Here is an 18394-nt window from a genome sequence, read left to right on the forward strand (position 1 = left end):
CTGCGCACCAGACTTGCTGGGGATTTTGTGCCAAGTTATGCTTTTCTGTACTTTCACGCTAAAGATTTATTTTTAACTTTACAGTCTTGGACCTATTCAAAATTCTTTGAAGGGATATGAATTCACTGGAAACAGAAATTCTTAAAGGTTGAAAATCAGTAAAACAGGGAAAAGTAGATTTAAGGGAGCACTTTTTTTGGGGTCATGCCTCGGATTAAATGAATTAGGTTTACAGATCATTTAATAACACGCTCATATTTGTGGCTGACTTCTTGTATTATTCTCTTTTGAAAATGCCTTTAATTCGTTTTTTATCTTGCGAATGCATAATTTGCTAACTATTCATTCAACTTTTGGATCTGAACGGTGCTCATTATTTTGAAGTTTTTCTTACGTTTTTCGTTCTTCTAGAGTCATTTCAAGGACCTCATGAAAAAAGGTTATTGCATCATTTGCTGGATCATTACAATACTTTAGAACGGCCTGCAGCGAACGAATCCGAGCCGTTACAAATCAGTCTTGGAATGACTTTAATGCAGATCATAGATGTTGTGAGTAACGTTTCATATTGTATTCCTTGACTCTGTAGCGTACCTATTAAGTCAAGTCGTCTTCAACACCTATTTAATTAAAAAAGAAAGTTTTTTTCGACTGAAAGTAACATTGAAACTTAAAAAGAACAATAATTGTTCCATACAAGAGGGAGGCCCCTCAACCCCTCCCTTGTGATGCTGTAGTTTTTAATGTTTAAAAAAAAGCTTCTACTCTAATTCAACGTCCCTTGTGGTTCAGCAGTTGCTCTCAAGAAACCAGGATTAAAAGTCAAACTTAGCGTAAAAAGTGAAGGGCTGATGAGGGAGCAGCCCCCTCATATGTTAAATAATTTCAGTTCGGTTTAGTTTTAATGTTGCTCCTTGATTTCATTGAAAAAACTTAGTTTTTAGTTTATTTCTCATCGTTTTCAAATCATACCCTGGCCCAACTAAAATATGATTTGAGCTACCGGCCCTATTTATCCTTGATTTTTTATTCTGAAAACTGTATATATCAATAATTGTAAATTGATTGGTAGCGTCCCAATTTTCAGTTTTTCTACTCAAGAATTAAAATGTTTGACATAAATAAAATTTCAGACAAAATTCGAATGTTGAGTCAAAAATTTCGATGAACAATAGTTTTGTTGAATAAGTCCTTGAAACTATTTTTCTAAAGATTTTCGGGCGGTCAGGAAAAGGTATTATATATATATATATATATATATATATATATATATATATATATATATATATATATATATATATATATATATATATAAATAAGTTGTTTGTGTGTTATGTCTGTCTGTCTGTCCGCATATGACGTCTGAATTATTTCATCATATACCAATTCAAAAACGAATGTATTCAAGCCTGAAGTAGGTTCGAACCTTGGCTAGGTAAAAACTACAAATGAAAACTAGAAAGAAAAAACTAAAAACTAAAAAATAATCTAAAAAAAAACTAAAAAAAAGGTAAAAACTACAAAAAAAACTAAAAAGAAAAAAAAACTAAAAAACTAATAAAAAAACTAAAAAAGCTAAAAAAACTAAAAATAACTAAAAAAGAAAAAAAGAAAAAAGAAAAAAACTGAAAAATAAAGGAAAAAAAAATAAAAAAAATAAAAATAAAAATAAAAAACAACTAAAAAGGCAACCAATTCAAAAACGAATGTATATACAGACCGGGACACAAATGACGACCGGGACACAGGGAATATACATGACGAGACACAGGGACACAACTACAACAGGGACGCCGGGGGGCACACGGGGATTATAAATGACGACGGGGACACAGGGAATGTTCGATTAGCAATCACAATCAACAAAGCTCAAGGGCAATCATTAGAATCATGAGGTATAACTAAAAAAACTAAAAAAAAGGTAAAAAACTAAAACTAAAAAAAAAAACAATTCAAAAACGAATGTATATACAGACCGGGACACCCGGACAGGGGTTTAACCAGATGCGACTAAAATTGGATCGTTGTGAGATCTATATATATATAAATAAGTTCAAAAACCAATGTATATACAGACCGGGACAACGGGACAAAAATGACGACCGGGACACAGGGAATATAAATGACGACCCAGACATTCAAAGAGAAATTACAGACTGGGACACCGGGACACAGGGACAAAACTACAACGGGGACGCCAGGGGGCACAGGGGGATATATAAATGACGACGGCGACACAGAGAATATTCGATTAGTAGTCACCATCAACAAAGCTCAAGGGCAATCATTAGAATCATGAGGTATAGATCTGAATACGGATTGTTTTTCCCATGGACAATTATATGTTGCATGTTCAAGAGTCGGTAAACCAATCTATTTATGTGCACAGACAATGGGACAGCGAAGAATGTTGTATATTCGCAAGTTTTAAGTAGTTCAAAACATATATATATATATATATATATATATATATATATATATATATATATATATATATATATATATATATATATATATATATATATATATATATATATATATCTTCTATATATATAAAAATAAGTTGTCTGTCTGTCTGTGGGTCTGTGGATCTGTGGATCAGGTGACGTCATGTTTCGGCTAACTACAAAAAAAACTAAAAACTAATAAAAAAATAAAAAAGCCGAAAAACCAAAAAAACTAAAGAAACTAAAAAAAGGAAAAAACTTAAAAAACTAAAAACTAAAAAAAAACTAAAAAAAAGGAAAAATGAAAAATAGAAGAGAAAAAGAATACTAATAAAATTAAAAATAAAAATAAAAAAAAATAAAAAAGATAAAAAGCTAAAAAAAAGGTAAAAACCAATAAAAACTAAAAAGAAAAAAAGGTAAAAAACTAAAAAAAAAATTCATCTAAAAAACTAAAAAAAACTAAAAAACGTAAAAACTAAAAGAACTAAAAAAGTAAAAAAAACTAAAAAAAGGTAAAAACTGAAAAATAAGCGGGATATAAAACAGGGGGATATAAATGACGACCGGGACACCGGGAGATAAGGAATATAAATGAATCAGAAAATACAACTCATGTTTCCAAATGACGTCGTTTGGAGCCCAAATTGAAAATCCAGATCAATTTATGTCTACTTTCAAAGTAAAAGGGCAAATTTATCATAGAGCAGGGTCTCTTCTACCATTCTCAGGCGAGAATCATAAATTTTTTCAATTGTACTTCATCAGTGATAGAAATTCTGAATTGAATGCACGTTGCGAAATTTCTCCCAACATTGAAAGGACAATCGTTTCCCAATTACAACATCTTTTCCACCAAAATAATAATTTAGTGCGTCTGTTCAAAACAGCCATCGATTTGATGCCTACTTATACGCATAAAATTGTTATTTCCGCTGACAAAACGCCTCCTGGCCAACATGTGCGTAGATACAATGCTCCAACTATCGACGAAGTGGCCATCGTTATGGTCGGTGATCAGTTTTTACCTCGAGATATTATTCTCAGGGTTTCCACCACACGTGCTACAACTAAAAATAGGCCTACCAATAATACTTTTAAGAAATATAAACCCACCAAAGCTTTGCTATGGCACTCGACCTGCCGTAAAAAAAAACAATGGAAAACCTAATAGAGGCCACAATCTTGACAGAGCCTTTTGAGGGTGAGGCTGTTCTTATTCCTCGCATTCCCAAGATTCCAACGGATCTGCCTTTTCAATTTAAAAGATTGCAATTCCCAATTCGATTAGCATTTGCAATCACCATTAACAAAGCTCAAGGTCAATCATTAGAAAAATGTGGTATAGATCTTAATACTGATTGTTTTTCCCATTGACAATTGTACGTTGCATGTTCGAGGGTCGGTAAACCTGACAATCTATTTATATGCAGCGACAATTGGACAGCGAAGAATGTTGTATATTCACAAGTTTTACGCAGTTAATTTGTATTTTATCTATCTATCTATCTATCTATCAATATAAAAACGAGTTGTATGTATGCATGTTTGTTTGTTTGTAAAAAGAGCGTTTGCATATGATGTCATTATTAGTACATACGGCTTTGTATATGCAGAGACAATGGGAAAGCCAAGAATGTTGTATATTCCCAATTTTTACGTAGTTTAACTCCTGCAGACGAAATGAATGCTTGCCTAAAAAATTCTAATTTATAGGCACACGTAAAAATATTAAAATTAACTACAAATATGCGTGTCCGATTGCAAAACGATGACTCTGGTCAAACAGTAGACTCAATTTCAGGACGTATACAACTACCTGCTGATTTCTGTAATTTAGTGACGTCCAAAAATGAATTGATTGAAAAAGTATTTCCGAATATTCTAAAAAATTATAAAAATAATAAATGGCTAAGTGAAAGAGCGATTCTCGCACCCAAAAATATAGACGTCCACGAAATCAACAATATTGTTTTGAACAAGATTCGAGACCAGGCAGTCCTTTACAAGTCAGTCGACACAGTTTTGGAACCAAATGAAGCGGTTAATTATCCATCTGAATTTTTAAATTCCATAGATCCTTCAGGGTTTCCACCACACGTGCTACAACTAAAAATAGGCGTACCAATAATGCTTTTAAGAAATATCAACCCACCAAAGCTTTGCAATGGCACGCGACTTGCCGTAAAAAAAAACAATGGAAAACCTAATAGAGGCCACAATCTTGACAGGGCCTTATGAGGGTGAGGCTGTTCTTATTCCTCGCATTCCCATGATTCCAACGGATCTGCGTTTTCAATTTAAAAGATTGCAATTCCCAATTCGATTAGTATTTGCAATCACCATTAACAAAGCTCAAGGTCAATCATTAGAAAAATGTGGTATAGATCTTAATCCTGATTGTTTTTCCCATGGACAATTGTACGTTGCATGTTCGAGGGTCGGTAAACCTGACAATGTATTTATATGCAGCGACAATTGGACAGCGAAGAATGTTGTTTATTCACAAGTTTTAAGCAGTTAATTTGTATTGTATCTATCTATATAAAAACGAGTTATGTGGATGCATGTTTGTTTGTTTGTAAAAAGAGCGTTTGTATATGACGTCATTATTAGTACATACGGCTTTGCATATGCACAGACAATGGGAAAGCCAAGAATGTTGTTTATTCGCAATTTTTGCGTAGTTTGAAACACATATATAGATCTATCTATATTCACAGGTCGGACACAGGGACACAACTACAATGGCGCATAACTAATATGGCGCGTAACGACTTACGCGCGCGGGGGGGGGGGGGCTTGGGGGGCGCGAAGCGCCCCACCAACTAGGTGTTGGGGTGGCGCGAAGCGCCACCCCAACAGCTAGTATATATATCTTATATATATAAAAATAAGTTGTCTGTGTGTGGATCTGTGTGTGGATCAGGTGACGTCATGTTTGTCCGCATATGACGTCTGAATTATTTCACACTAATACAAAAGAAGAAAAAAACTAAAAAAGGTAAAAACTACAAAAAAAACTAAAAAGAAAAAAAAAAAACTAAAAAAGCTAAAAAACTAAAAAAAAACTAAAAAAAGGTAAAAATCTAATAACTAAAAAAAAAACTGAAAAAAATAAAAAAAGGCAAAAACTACAAAAAAATAAAAACTAATAAAAAAACTAAAAAAGCTAAAAAACTAAAAAAACTAAAAAAACTAAAAAAAGGTAAAAAACTAAAAAAAACTAAAAACTAAAAAAGAAAAAAACTAAAAAAAAGGAAAAAACTGAAAAATAAAAGAGAAAAAGAAAACTAAAAAAATATGAATAAATATATCTATATATATAAAAATAAGTTGTCTGTGTGTGGATCTGTGTGTGGATCAGGTGACGTCATGTTTGTCCGCATATGACGTCTGAATTATTTCACACTAATACAAAAGAAGAAAAAAACTAAAAAAGGTAAAAACTACAAAAAAAACTAAAAAGAAAAAAAAAACTAAAAAAGCTAAAAAACTAAAAAAAAAACTAAAAAAAGGTAAAAATCTAATAACTAAAAAAAAACTGAAAAAAATAAAAAAAGGCAAAAACTACAAAAAAAATAAAAACTAATAAAAAAACTAAAAAAGCTAAAAAATAAAAAAAAATAAAAAAACTAAAAAAAGGTAAAAAACTAAAAAAAAACTAAAAACTAAAAAAGAAAAAAACTAAAAAAAAGGAAAAACTGAAAAATAAAAGAGAAAAAGAAAACTAAAAAAATATGAATAAATATATATAAAAATAAGTTGTTTGTGGGTTATGTCTGTCTGTCTGTCTGTCGAGTGACGTCGTGTTTGTCCGCATATGACGTCTGAATTATTTCACACTAATACAAAAGAAGAAAAAAAACTAAAAAAGGTAAAAACTACAAAAAAAACTAAAAAGAAAAAAAACTAAAAAAGCTAAAAAACTAAAAAAAACTAAAAAAAGGTAAAAAACTAAAAACTAAAAAAAACTGAAAAAACTAAAAAAAGGCAAAAACTAAAAAAAAACTAAAAACTAATAAAAAAACTAAAAAAGCTAAAAAACTAAAAAAACTAAAAAAATTAAAAAAAGGTAAAAAACAAAAAAAAACTAAAAACTAAAAAAGAAAAAACTAAAAAAAAGGAAAAAACTGAAAAATAAGAGAAAAAGAAAACTAAAAAAATATTAATAAATATAAAAAATATAAATATAAATATAATATAAATTAGCAATCAACAAAGCACCGAGACACAAATGACGACCGGGACACAGGGAGTATAAATGACGACCAGGACATAAGTAAAAAAAAAAAACTAAAAAAACTAAAAAAATGGTAAAAACTACAAAAAAACTAAAAACTAATAAAAAAACTAAAAAATCTAAAAATCTAAATAAACTAAAAAAGAAAAAAGGAAAAAAATAAAGGAGAAAAACAAAACTAAAAAACGAATGTATATACAGACCGGGACACCGGGATACAAATGATGACCGGGACACAGGGAATATAAATGACGACCGGGACACAGGGACACAACTACAATGGGGAGGCCGGGGGGCAGAGGGGGATATAAATGACGACCGGGACACCGGGACACAAGGAATATAAATGACGCCCGGGACACTCAAAGAGAAATCACAGACTGGAACACCGGGACACAAATGACGACCGGGACACAGGGAATATAAATGACGACCGGGACACAGGGACATAACTACAAAGGGGACGCCGGGGTGCACAGGGGGATATATAAATGACGATGGCGACTCAGGGAATGGTCGATTAGCAATCACCATCAACAAAGCTCAAGGGCAATCATTAGAATCATGAGGTATAGATCTGAATACGGATTGTTTTCCCATGGACCATTATATGTTGCATGTTCAAGAGTCGGTAAACCTGACAATCTATTTATATGCACAGACAATGGGACAGCAAAGAATGTTGTATATTCGCAAGTTTTACGTAGTTAAAAACATATATATATATATAAATATATATATATATATATATATATATATATATATATATATATATATATATATATATATATATATATATATATATCTATATTCACAGGTGGGACATAGGGACACAACTACAATGGCGCGTAACTAATATGGCGCGTAACGACTTACGCGCGCGGGGGGGCTTGGGGGTGGGGGGGGGGGGGTGGGGGCGCGAAGCGCCCCCACCAACTAGGTGTTGGGGTGGCGCGAAGCGCCACCCCAACAGCTAGTACATATATATATATATATATATATATATATATACTAGCTGTTGGGGTGGCGCTTCGCGCCACCCCAACACATAGTTGGTGGGGGCGCTTCGCGCCCCCCCCCAAGCCCCCCCGCGCGCGTAAGTCGTTACGCGCCATAATAGTTACGCGCCATTGTAGTTGTGTCCCTATGTCCCACCTGTGAATATAGATAGATATATATATATGGTTTTAACTACGTAAAACTTGCGAATATACAACATTCTTTGCTGTCCCATTGTCTTTGCATATAAATAGATTGTCAGGTTTACCGACTCTTGAACATGCAACATATAATGGTCCATGGGAAAACAATCTGTATTCAGATCTATACCTCATGATTCTAATGATTGCCCTTGAGCTTTGTTGATGGTGATTGCTAATCGACCATTCCCTGTCCCGGTGTCCCGGTCGTCATTTACATCCCCCTGTTTCCCCCGGTGTCCCCGTTGTAGTTGTGTCCCTGTGTCCGGTGTCCCCGTTGTAGTTGTGTCCCTGTGTCCCGGTCGTCATTTATATTCCCTGTGTCCCGGGTCCCGGTCGTCATTTGTATCCCGGTGTCCCGGTCTGTATATACATTCGTTTTTTAGTTTTGTTTTTCTCCTTTATTTTTTTCCTTTTTTTTTCTTTTTTAGCTTATTTAGATTTTTAGATTTTTTAGTTTTTTTATTAGTTTTTAGTTTTTTTTTCTTTTTAGTTTTTTTGTCCCGGTCGTCATTTATATCCCCCTGTTTCCCCCGGTGTCCCCGTTGTAGTTGTGTCCCTCTGTCCCGGTCGTCATTTATATTCCCTGTGTCCCGGTCGTCATTTGTATCCCGTTGTACCGGTCTGTATATACATTCGTTTTTTAGTTTTGTTTTTCTCCTTTATTTTTTTCCTTTTTTTTTCTTTTTTAGTTTATTTATATTTTTAGATTTTTTAGTTTTTTTATTAGTTTTTAGTTTTTTTTTCTTTTTAGTTTTTTTGTAGTTTTTACCTTCTTTTTAGTTTTGTTAATTTTTTTTTTACTTGTGTCCTGGTCGTCATTTATACTCCCTGTGTCCCGGTGCTTTGTTGATTGCTAATCGAACATTCCTTTTGTCCTGGTCGCTTTCTCTTTGAGTGTCGTTTTTTTGTAGTTTTTGCCTTTTTTTTAGTTTTTTTAGTTTTTTAGCTTTTTTATTAGTTTTTAGTTTTTTTTTGTAGTTTTTGCCTTTTTTTAGTTTTTTTAGTTTTTTAGCTTTTTTATTTTTTTTATTAGTTTTTAGTTTTTTTTGTAGTTTTTGCCTTTTTTTTCTCTGAGTGTCGTCATTTATTAGTTTTTTCCTTTTTTTTTTTAGTTTTTTATTGGTTTTTACCTTTATTTTAGCTTATTTTTCAGTTTTTTCCTTTTTTTTAGTTTTTTTTTATTTTTTATTTTTTTTAGTTTTTTACCTTTTTTTAGTTTTTTTAGTTTTTTTAGTTTTTTAGCTTTTTTACTTTTTTTATTAGTTTTTAGTTTTTTTTTGTAGTTTTTGCCTTTTTTTAGTTTTTTCAGTTTTTTTTTTAGTTTTTTTTGTAGTTTTTGCCTTTTTTTAGTTTTTTTAGTTTTTTAGCTTTTTTATTTTTTTTATTAGTTTTTAGTTTTTTTTGTAGTTTTTGCCTTTTTTAGTTTTTTCAGTTTTGACGTCACCTGATCCAGTTTTTTCAGGTGACGTCACCTGACACATCCATCCACACATCCACAGACAGACAGACAACTTATTTTTATATATATAGATATATATATATATATATATATATATATATATATATATATATATATATATATATATAAATAAATAAGTTGTTTGTGTGTTATGTCTGTTGCACTATGTCTGTTACGCCAGATTATGAAAAATAAAGAAGAAAAAGAAAAAAAACTAAAATGTAAAAACTGGGAATTGCATAAATATTTCGAAATATTTTGACAATAGATTAAAGTAATTCGAAAACCTTAAAATAGATACTTAAAATTTGAGGTTTATTATAAATTGTTGAGCTTTAACAAGCTTGGCACGTAAAGAGGAATTTTTAGAATAGATCTTAAAATGACAGAAGAAACAGCCGAGGAAGCTGCTCAAATAGTTAATTCAAAGAGAAATTTTAGTATAATCCTACAATGGCAGAACAAACAGCCGAGGAATCTGCTCAAAGGGTTAATGCCAAAAGGCTTGTGGTTAAAGAACGCAAAACCGCGCAGTTAGATGAAAATCCACCTGGACAGCGAGAGTCAAAGCGTATCAAAACTGAAAATGATAGCGATGATGATTGGGTTTGGGATTTTGACTTGGATAAGGTCATCAATGCCTACCAGATTTTAGTTAAAAAAAACAAAGGTTCGGCGATATGTATTTCATAGTGACGCTGAAAAACAAAGAAGAAAAAGAAAACTGAAAAAAGAAAAATGGGAAAAAACTAAAAAAAAAAAGAAAAGAAACTAAAAAATTTAAAAAATTAAAAAAAAACATAAAAAAAAACATAAAAAATAAATAAAATAAAAAGAGGTAAAAAACTAAAAAGAAAAAAAATTAAAAAAGGCTAAAAAACTAAAAAAAAACTGGGAATTGCACAAATATTTCAATATATTTTGACAATAGATTAAAGTAATTCGAAAACCTTAAAACAGATACCCAAATCTCTGACGTTTATTATAAATTGTTGGAGCTTTAGCATGCTTGGCACTTAAAGATTTTTCCAAGTGTGAATGTTAGAATGAACATTGACAAATTGAAGAAAACAAATCAATAAAAAGAAGAAACTAAAAAAAAAGAAAAACTAAAAAAGAAAAAAACTAAGAAAAGAAAAAACTAAAAAAGAAAAAAACTTAAAAGGAAACTGTATCTATATATATAAAAATAAGTTGTATATATGCATGTTTGTTTTTTTGTGGGTTTGCATTTGACGTCATTATAAGTTTATAAGGTTTTGTATATGACGTCATTATAAGATGACACTACAGACCGGGACACCGGGACACAAATGACGACTGGGACACAGGGAATATAAATGACGACCGGGACACTCAAAGAGAAATTACAGACCGAGACACCTGGACACAAATGACGACCGGGACAGAGGGAATATAAATGACGACCGGGACACTCAAAGAGAAATTACAGATTGGGATACCGGGACACAAATGACGACACCCCAATTATATGCAGAACAATTTATATTTGTTATAGTTTCTAAACTTGCTCCTTACTTTATTTGAGAAACCTTTTCTATTTGTTTAATTACATTCCATGAAACTGTAAGGTTATATGAATACAATACTTTTGGTAACACAAATAAACGATCAATATTTCAATGATCCCTCTTTGGATTTTTATGGGTAATCAAACAGTCCGTGGTAATGAACTACAAGGAGAGACCCAGCTCAATAGTAATCGAAACTTTAGAAAACGGAATTTTGATACCAATAGATATACCAATATCTTAATATGCTGATATTAATATCCTTAATATGCTGATTTCAAATATATAAGTTTCATTAAGTTTAATTGTATCCATCAAAAGCTACGAGCCTGAGAAAATTTGTGATGTCATAGAATTTTAATGAAAACCGCACCGTCGGATTCAGTATATCAAAGAACCTAGCTGTAGAGGCAACACTATCGGTGCTTCCCCTGAGAAAAAGTTATTTTCCTTGTTGCTCAAGATGGGGACCATAAATCTCATATATGGGTTTATCAACTAACGTGATTCAAATGGTAAAGTAGACATTTCCTACTGACACCAATTTAAAGCAGTTTCAGGCTATTCTTTGAAATTCCAACAGATTTTATAGGATTAGTCAAAATATAAGTCACCATTCCTGAATCAGTTTCAAGTTGCGTTCATATGATTAAAGAGGGAACTAGATATACTTTTGCGATTAAATTAAGCTTTAGTCCAACTTTCTACGATCATAAACATAATGAAATCTCCCCAAGGAAAAAGAATGAGAAGACCAGTACTGATTCAATGCTAGTCAAATTAAGTTATAACTTACAATTATTAATTATTGCATATTCAGGATAAAATTTGTAATTTGAGAGTTGAATTTTGGAACACAGCATTAACTCTTGCGTCAATGTGATTTTTCTTGCGGAGCGTTTCTAACCATTTTATTAAATAAAGTGGAACTTGTACTGCGAATTACCTTAAGTCAGCAACTAAATGGGCGATGAGTGAGTAGGAGCCCCTTTGTAATTAGAATAATTTCTGATCTTTTGGAGTTGTAATGTCTCTAATAATTTCATTTGTAGAAGTGCTAATCTATTTTAATGTATATTCTTATTCAATTTTAATTTTACTTTAAAATATTATTTATAAAATGAAACGTATTTCAGGGAGTTTTCCTTCCAAGTCAGTGTTTTGTAAATTGTGACGTCAATCGCGTAGTCAAACAGTTCGTGGTAACGAACTGTAGTAAGGAACGACCCGGCTCGATAGTAAACGAAACCCTAAAAAACAGAACTTCGATGCTAAGAGATATATCAAAAGAATCAGATTTTTATGCTGATTTTAAATAAATAAGTTTCATCAAATTTAGTCTTTGTCATCAAAAGTTACGAGCCTGAGAAAATGTGCCTTATTTTGGAAAATAGGGGGAAACATCCCCTAAAAGTAATAGGATCTTAACGAAAATCGCACCATCGCATTCAGCATATCAGAGAACCCTATAGAGAAAATTTGAAGGTCCAATCTACAAAAATGTGGAATTTCGGATTTTTTGCCAGAAGACAGATCAAGGGTGCGTGTTTATTTGTTTGTTTTTTTGTTTTGTTTTTTTCCCAGGGGTCATCGTATCGACCAAGTGGTCGTAGAGTGTTGCAAGAGGGCTTATTCTAACGGAAATGAAAAGTTCTAGTGCCCTTTTTAAGTGACCCAAAAAATTGGAGGGCGCCTAGGCCCCCTCCCACGCTCATTTTTTCCCATAGTCGACGGATCAAAACAAGAGGAGATTCAATTTCCAATACTTGCTTGTTTTTCATCTTTATATTTTGCTACTGGATGACAAAATCCCCGTTTTCTCACCTATTTGATTTTATTTATTATATCCTCTCCTCTCTTGGTTTCATACGTCATGTATAGCCAGTGTGGTTTTAGAATGCATTTAAGGCATAGCCATTGGGTCTTTCAACTATGCTGAACAATATGCTATCACAAAATGTTGATCAAATGACTTCGGGGGAAAAATAACCTTAATTTTTGATCACTCAAAAAAGAGCATTAGAAGTTTTGATTTTCATCTGGTTGAGCCCTCTTCCGATCTTGTAGGACAAATGGTTCGATACGATCACCCCTCAGAAAAAAAAACATTCATTCGGGATCTTTCTTGTGATGGTTAAAAAACACAAAATTCCGCATTTTTGGGGATCGAAGCACGAAACCTCCATAGCTGGGTCTTGATACTGCAAATAAAAACTATATTAATAATCAATTGTACCTATTTGTAGCGCGCAAACTTTTTTTTTGTCTTCGTCTGCTTACAAAATGTAAGGCATATAGACAGGCCCAAAAGAATTCAAAAAATAAATGAAGGAAATAAATCTGGTTACATTGACTCGTGGCGTGCGATTTTATTTTATCTTTTTTAAATGAAAATAAACAGGATTTTTTTTTTGGATAAACGACCTCGAGATCCATTTATTCAAACAAACAGTTACAGCAATAAAAAAATTAAAATAAAAATACTCTTCAAATATGGTGGCGGACTTACATACTTCACATTCAAGGGTGTCAACAGGATCAGAATGCTTTGAGCAATGTTGATCGCTAGACATGTTCAATCCATATAAATAAAAATAAGCATATACCGCTAAAACTAAATTCAAATTTCGCCCACAGTTTCAGTTACAATCCAAAATTTTAGCACTTGAGCAGAAAAACTGAAGAAATCACATATGTTTCTAAAATTAAGCATTGGTAAAATTCGTTTAGTTGAAAGTCAAACAGATATTAATTTTGAAGTTTAACTTCCAAAAAAAATTCCAAACAAGCAAAAATTAAATGAACAATCCATCAAACATAAAACTAATAGATATTGCAATGAATGAATAGGTGAAATCTAACACAAACAGAAGTAAAATGAAGATCCAGCTAAACTTAAAACGAAAATAAGTGTTATAACTGTTGGAGTTAAGATTCCTTTTTAGGTTATTCATCCCAAATTCTGAATATCTACTACCCTGATAGATGTCCTGATTGTAGTGAAGAACTACACTTTGTACTCTTATCGGAAGGGGGGGGGGTTAACGGAGATATAACCAACTAAAAGTAATAGCCGGAAAAGAAATCCCCTCGAGTTACCAATATAGGAACTCCGGTATCCTCCCTGCCGAAGACTACAAAATATCAGGGATCTATCTCCCTTTAGTGTAAAGCAACTGTAATCTTACGGTGTCTATTCCCTGTACACTTGTGAAATAACATCCAGATGCTTATATTGAAAGGTTATACATTTGATTTACAACTAACTGTGTCAAACAGTTCGCGGCAACGAACTGTGTAATTAAGGAGCGACTTGTTCCAATAGTAACCAAAACTCTAAAAAAAAACAGAATTTTGATAACAATAAATAAATAAAAAGAATCGTTTTTTTAGATTTAAATTATTATTAGCATTCTAACGGTGCCAGTATAAGTGGAAGAGCGTCGACAGTGCCACTGCAATGGTACTCAAGTATAGTATCGCGGATGAGACGGGCCTTAGGCTCTACGAATTCATCTTGCACTGATAGTAACCAGTGTTGGCACAACAAGTGTATTATCTGTGATGGGGATTAAGTTCCACACTATTTGGCCTAAGATGCCACGGCGTGTTCCACCAATAATTTCTATATTGATATATTCTTTGGAGGAGAGCAGGTTCTTCAGTAGATATTACAATGGCTGTAAACTGCTAATACTCTGCTCTGAACCCTACCAGGATTCGGGGAAAATAATCCATAATAGTCGCAGAAAATAGCTCTCTTTTATTACCAATTTCAACTACAAAATCAGCTAGGTAAATTCTGAACGGGGACTAACTTAAAAAGCGTATATACAGAAGAGAGGTAAGGCTGCCTCTTCCACTATTGCGTGCCGTCGTGGGGTAATAAAATCAATAGGGACTTGAAATTAAACTTGCTTTGCGCATAAATTATACTTCAATGAGATTTAGCTAGCCCGAGAAAGGCTAAATTAGAAATTCAGTATAGACCAATTCATTCCCTCTCGTAATTAAATAAAAAAAAACAAGTTTTTTAAATGCAAGTAAGGAGCGACATTAAAACTTAAAACGAACAAAAATTATTCCGTATATGAAATGGATTGTCCCCTCCTCAATGACCCGCTCTTTACGCTAAAGGCTGATTCTTTTTCACAACTCCACTTTTTAAAACAATAAAAAAAAACTATAGCGTAAAGAGCGAGGCGTTGAGGAGGGGACAATCCCTTTAATATACAGAATAATTTCTGTTCGTTTCAAGTTTCAATTTCACTCCTTACTTGTAGTTAAAAAAAAACTTGTTTTTTCTTATTTAATTTCTGAACGTTTGTTTTGGCTCACCGCACATGAATAATTAAGACAAAGTTTGCATATTATTTTTTTTTTTTTTTTTTTTTTGGCTAAATGGTTTTCTCATTTTTTATCATTTTTATCATCATTTTTAAGATGCAATTCTTTGGATGCAACTATTGGTATCAAGGTTCCGTTTTTTAGAGTTTCGGTTGCTATTGAGCCGAGTCGCTCCTTGCTACAGTTCGTTACCACGAACTTTTTGAAATTATACCATTGAAAATAGGCTAGCCTCTACGGGAGTTTAAGGTGTAGATAAAATTATCTTATAGGTAAATCTATGTATAAAAGAAAAGGGAAATTTATCTGATAAGAAAGGAGCACAGGCTGCAATATATACAATATTCTTAAGTTTGATGTTGCTCATGAAAGGCTACAAGACAGAGAAAATTTGCTTGATTTTGAAAAAAGGGGGAAATCCTTCCCTAAAAGTGAAGGAATCTTCTTAATTAAGCGCACCAGGGTACCTTATTACGGAGGTTTCAAGCTCCAATGTGCAAAAATTTGGCATTTTTTTTTGTCAGAATCACACGTCACAGATGCGTGTTTATTTGCTGTTGTTTTTTTTCCCCCTTTGTTCTTTCCGGGGGTAATTGTATCGTACCTATGATCCTGGGAGATCGGGATACGGCTCATTTCAACAGAAATTAAAAATTTCTAGTGCCCCTTTCGTGTAACCACAAAAGATTCGAAGGCAACTAGCCCCCCTCCCACGCTCTTTTTCCCCAAAGTTGTCTGATAAAAATTTTTATATAGCCATTCCGTTCAACATAATTGAAAGGTCTAACGACTATGCATTTAGAGATGATATGACTCCCAAAGCCCCTGGGTGAAAGTCTGAAAGATATGAAATTTGCCCACATAGTATTTGTTATTGGGGAGAATGCAGACATTTTCGGGGAGATTTTCTGGGGATGGACGTCCTACGATGATAATTTTTCATTGCGAGGAAAACTTCTGGGGGTAAACTTTCCAGGAGAAATTTTACGCGGAGGGAATTCGACAGAATTCATATTCGAAATTCCTTTTATCTGTCTTACTTTCGCGTTGGCGACTTATTTTTACACGTGGAGTGGGAATCTCTAGGGGATTTTTAGGTTGGATGGGATTTTATACGGAAAGAATTCTCTGCGGGGGAATTATCACCAGGAGAAAGTCTGCATTGGGAAATCTTCCACGGTAGAAACTTTCCATGGGGGAGGCATTTAACCCCAAAAAAATGTTCTACATAAGGTGGATTCCGCCATGACTTAAATAATGATCAAAAATCAAATGAAAAACAAGTGTTTTTTTCAATAAAAGTATTCTAAAGAGAATTTTTCGGGCGGAATTTCAGGTAATTTGCAGCGAGGATGGAATTGTCCAGAGTTAGTTTCCTGGGGGAAGGATTTTACGCACGAGGAAAAATTCTTCCACGGAGGATTTTCTTTTTTGGGGGGAGGGGGAGATTTTCCATAAACGTTGAGGTGGTATTCTTGGGACTGTTTGAAAAACGCTAAAAAATTAAATAAATACAAGATGTTTTTTCTCCTGAAAGTATAAAGTAACATTAAAACTTAAAAAGAACGAAAAATATTCCGTATATAGGGAGACTGTCCCCTCCTCAATACCCCGCTCTTTACGCTAAAGGTCGACCGTTTGTCCCAATTCCTTAAGAACGACTCCTGAGACGCAAGGGCCACTTAATTAGAATCAGAAATTTTCTTATAAAACAGTAAAAATCGCTAACATAAAGCGACGGGTATTGAGGAGGAGGATGCCCAGGGAAAATTGCTTTGATTTATTATTATTATTCTTACATTATTAAAAATCGATATATTTTCACTAGTGTCATACACAGTAAATGTTTATCCCTACTTTTAAAACACTTCTTTAATTAACGAAAATATGCCCTTTGGTAATAGTAAATTCAAGTTAAAATTTGGAAATATCATTATTCTAAGGAATTTTTTTTCTTTTTTGCAATTTTGATTATTATCATTATTTTCTTTTTTTATTGAAAAACTTAACCACACTGTTCAAAATACATACCGTTTTCAGTGAAATACAAGTGTCAGTAAGCTCTTTAGCGGGTTAACACCATTCTTATTTGTGGAAGATAAAATTTGATTTTATTTTCTATTATTCCTTACGAAGATTTTTATGCAGGCTTTTTACTTTAATTTTTTGTTTTTTTTTATGAAGATTTTATTTGAAACTAGAGCCTGCTTAAGCGCAGTTCTCTACTAGAAAGCAGAAGTATTAGTGGAACAAACAAAAAATTGACGCATCTAATTCAGTTAGTCCTCTCTGACGTAAAAAAAAAAAAAAAAAAAAAAAAAAAAAAAAAAAAAAAAAACTTGTTTCAGCCCAGACATTGTAGGCTCTATATCAAGGATTATCAAGAACTGTCCTTGTTTGTCATGATGCAAGAACATCACAGAGTCTTCCAAAATGTAATGTCGCATCATTAACTTGACCTAACATCCACACTTTTCATGAGAACCTTAGAGGTTAGACACTTGGCAATTTCTTTGAATGAACTGTCATCAACGGTATAGGAAAACAAACCATAGAAAACTAGAAAGACCGAGGTGTTTCTCCACAACGTAATGCCCCAAAAATGGCGTGTTAATTTTTCCATTGGCAGTACTTTAACTAGAAGTTTTATTGGCCTCTTCCCCGAAAATATCGAACACTGTCTCTGAAAGAGCTTCACCGATTATTTTTTGAATATACAGGGACAAAAAATTAATTAATGTCTTCTTTAAAACGCCTTAAAATTGTATGTTTTCCTGGCATAATTAATATAAGTAGAGACAAATATTTCTCTCTATTTTGGATCCTTTGTGTACGATTTTCTCATAACTTTCTTGTATGCCTGTACGTATTTTCCGTCAAGCATCAAGACCATTTTGAAGGGTCGAACCAAAAACTAAACTTCATTACTACAGACTTGATCGTTTTCTTCCAGTAAATCCTCTGATTCTGTTGCAACCTTGCTCGTGTAAGTGTTCCTAAGTCCACCCTATCAATATTCATTGTTAACCCACTTGTTGGATTCGCATATCCATCCAGTGATCTTTATCGATTTTTAAGACGTTTCCTTTTTCATTGTTTCGATCAATATAGAGTGGAAAATTTTCCCCTAGAACTAAGAATCTTCATTCGGTTACTCAAAGTTT

At 32.9% G+C, this 18394-nt stretch overlaps 1 protein-coding gene across 14 annotated transcripts in view; it reads left to right on the plus strand.

Moving 5' to 3' along the window:
- LOC136030245 (neuronal acetylcholine receptor subunit alpha-7-like) overlaps positions 1–18394 on the plus strand; it is a 189257-nt gene that overhangs the window by 81098 nt on the left and 89765 nt on the right. For all 14 annotated transcript variants that reach the window (XM_065709076.1, XM_065709086.1, XM_065709079.1 and 11 more), the window contains one exon: positions 412–551. In XM_065709076.1, coding sequence (XP_065565148.1) covers positions 412–551 — 140 coding nt within the window. The remainder of the gene's footprint in view (positions 1–411; positions 552–18394) is intronic.

The sequence above is a fragment of the Artemia franciscana genome, chromosome 8 (genome assembly GCF_032884065.1).
Source record: "Artemia franciscana chromosome 8, ASM3288406v1, whole genome shotgun sequence".
Classification (NCBI taxonomy): domain Eukaryota; kingdom Metazoa; phylum Arthropoda; class Branchiopoda; order Anostraca; family Artemiidae; genus Artemia; species Artemia franciscana.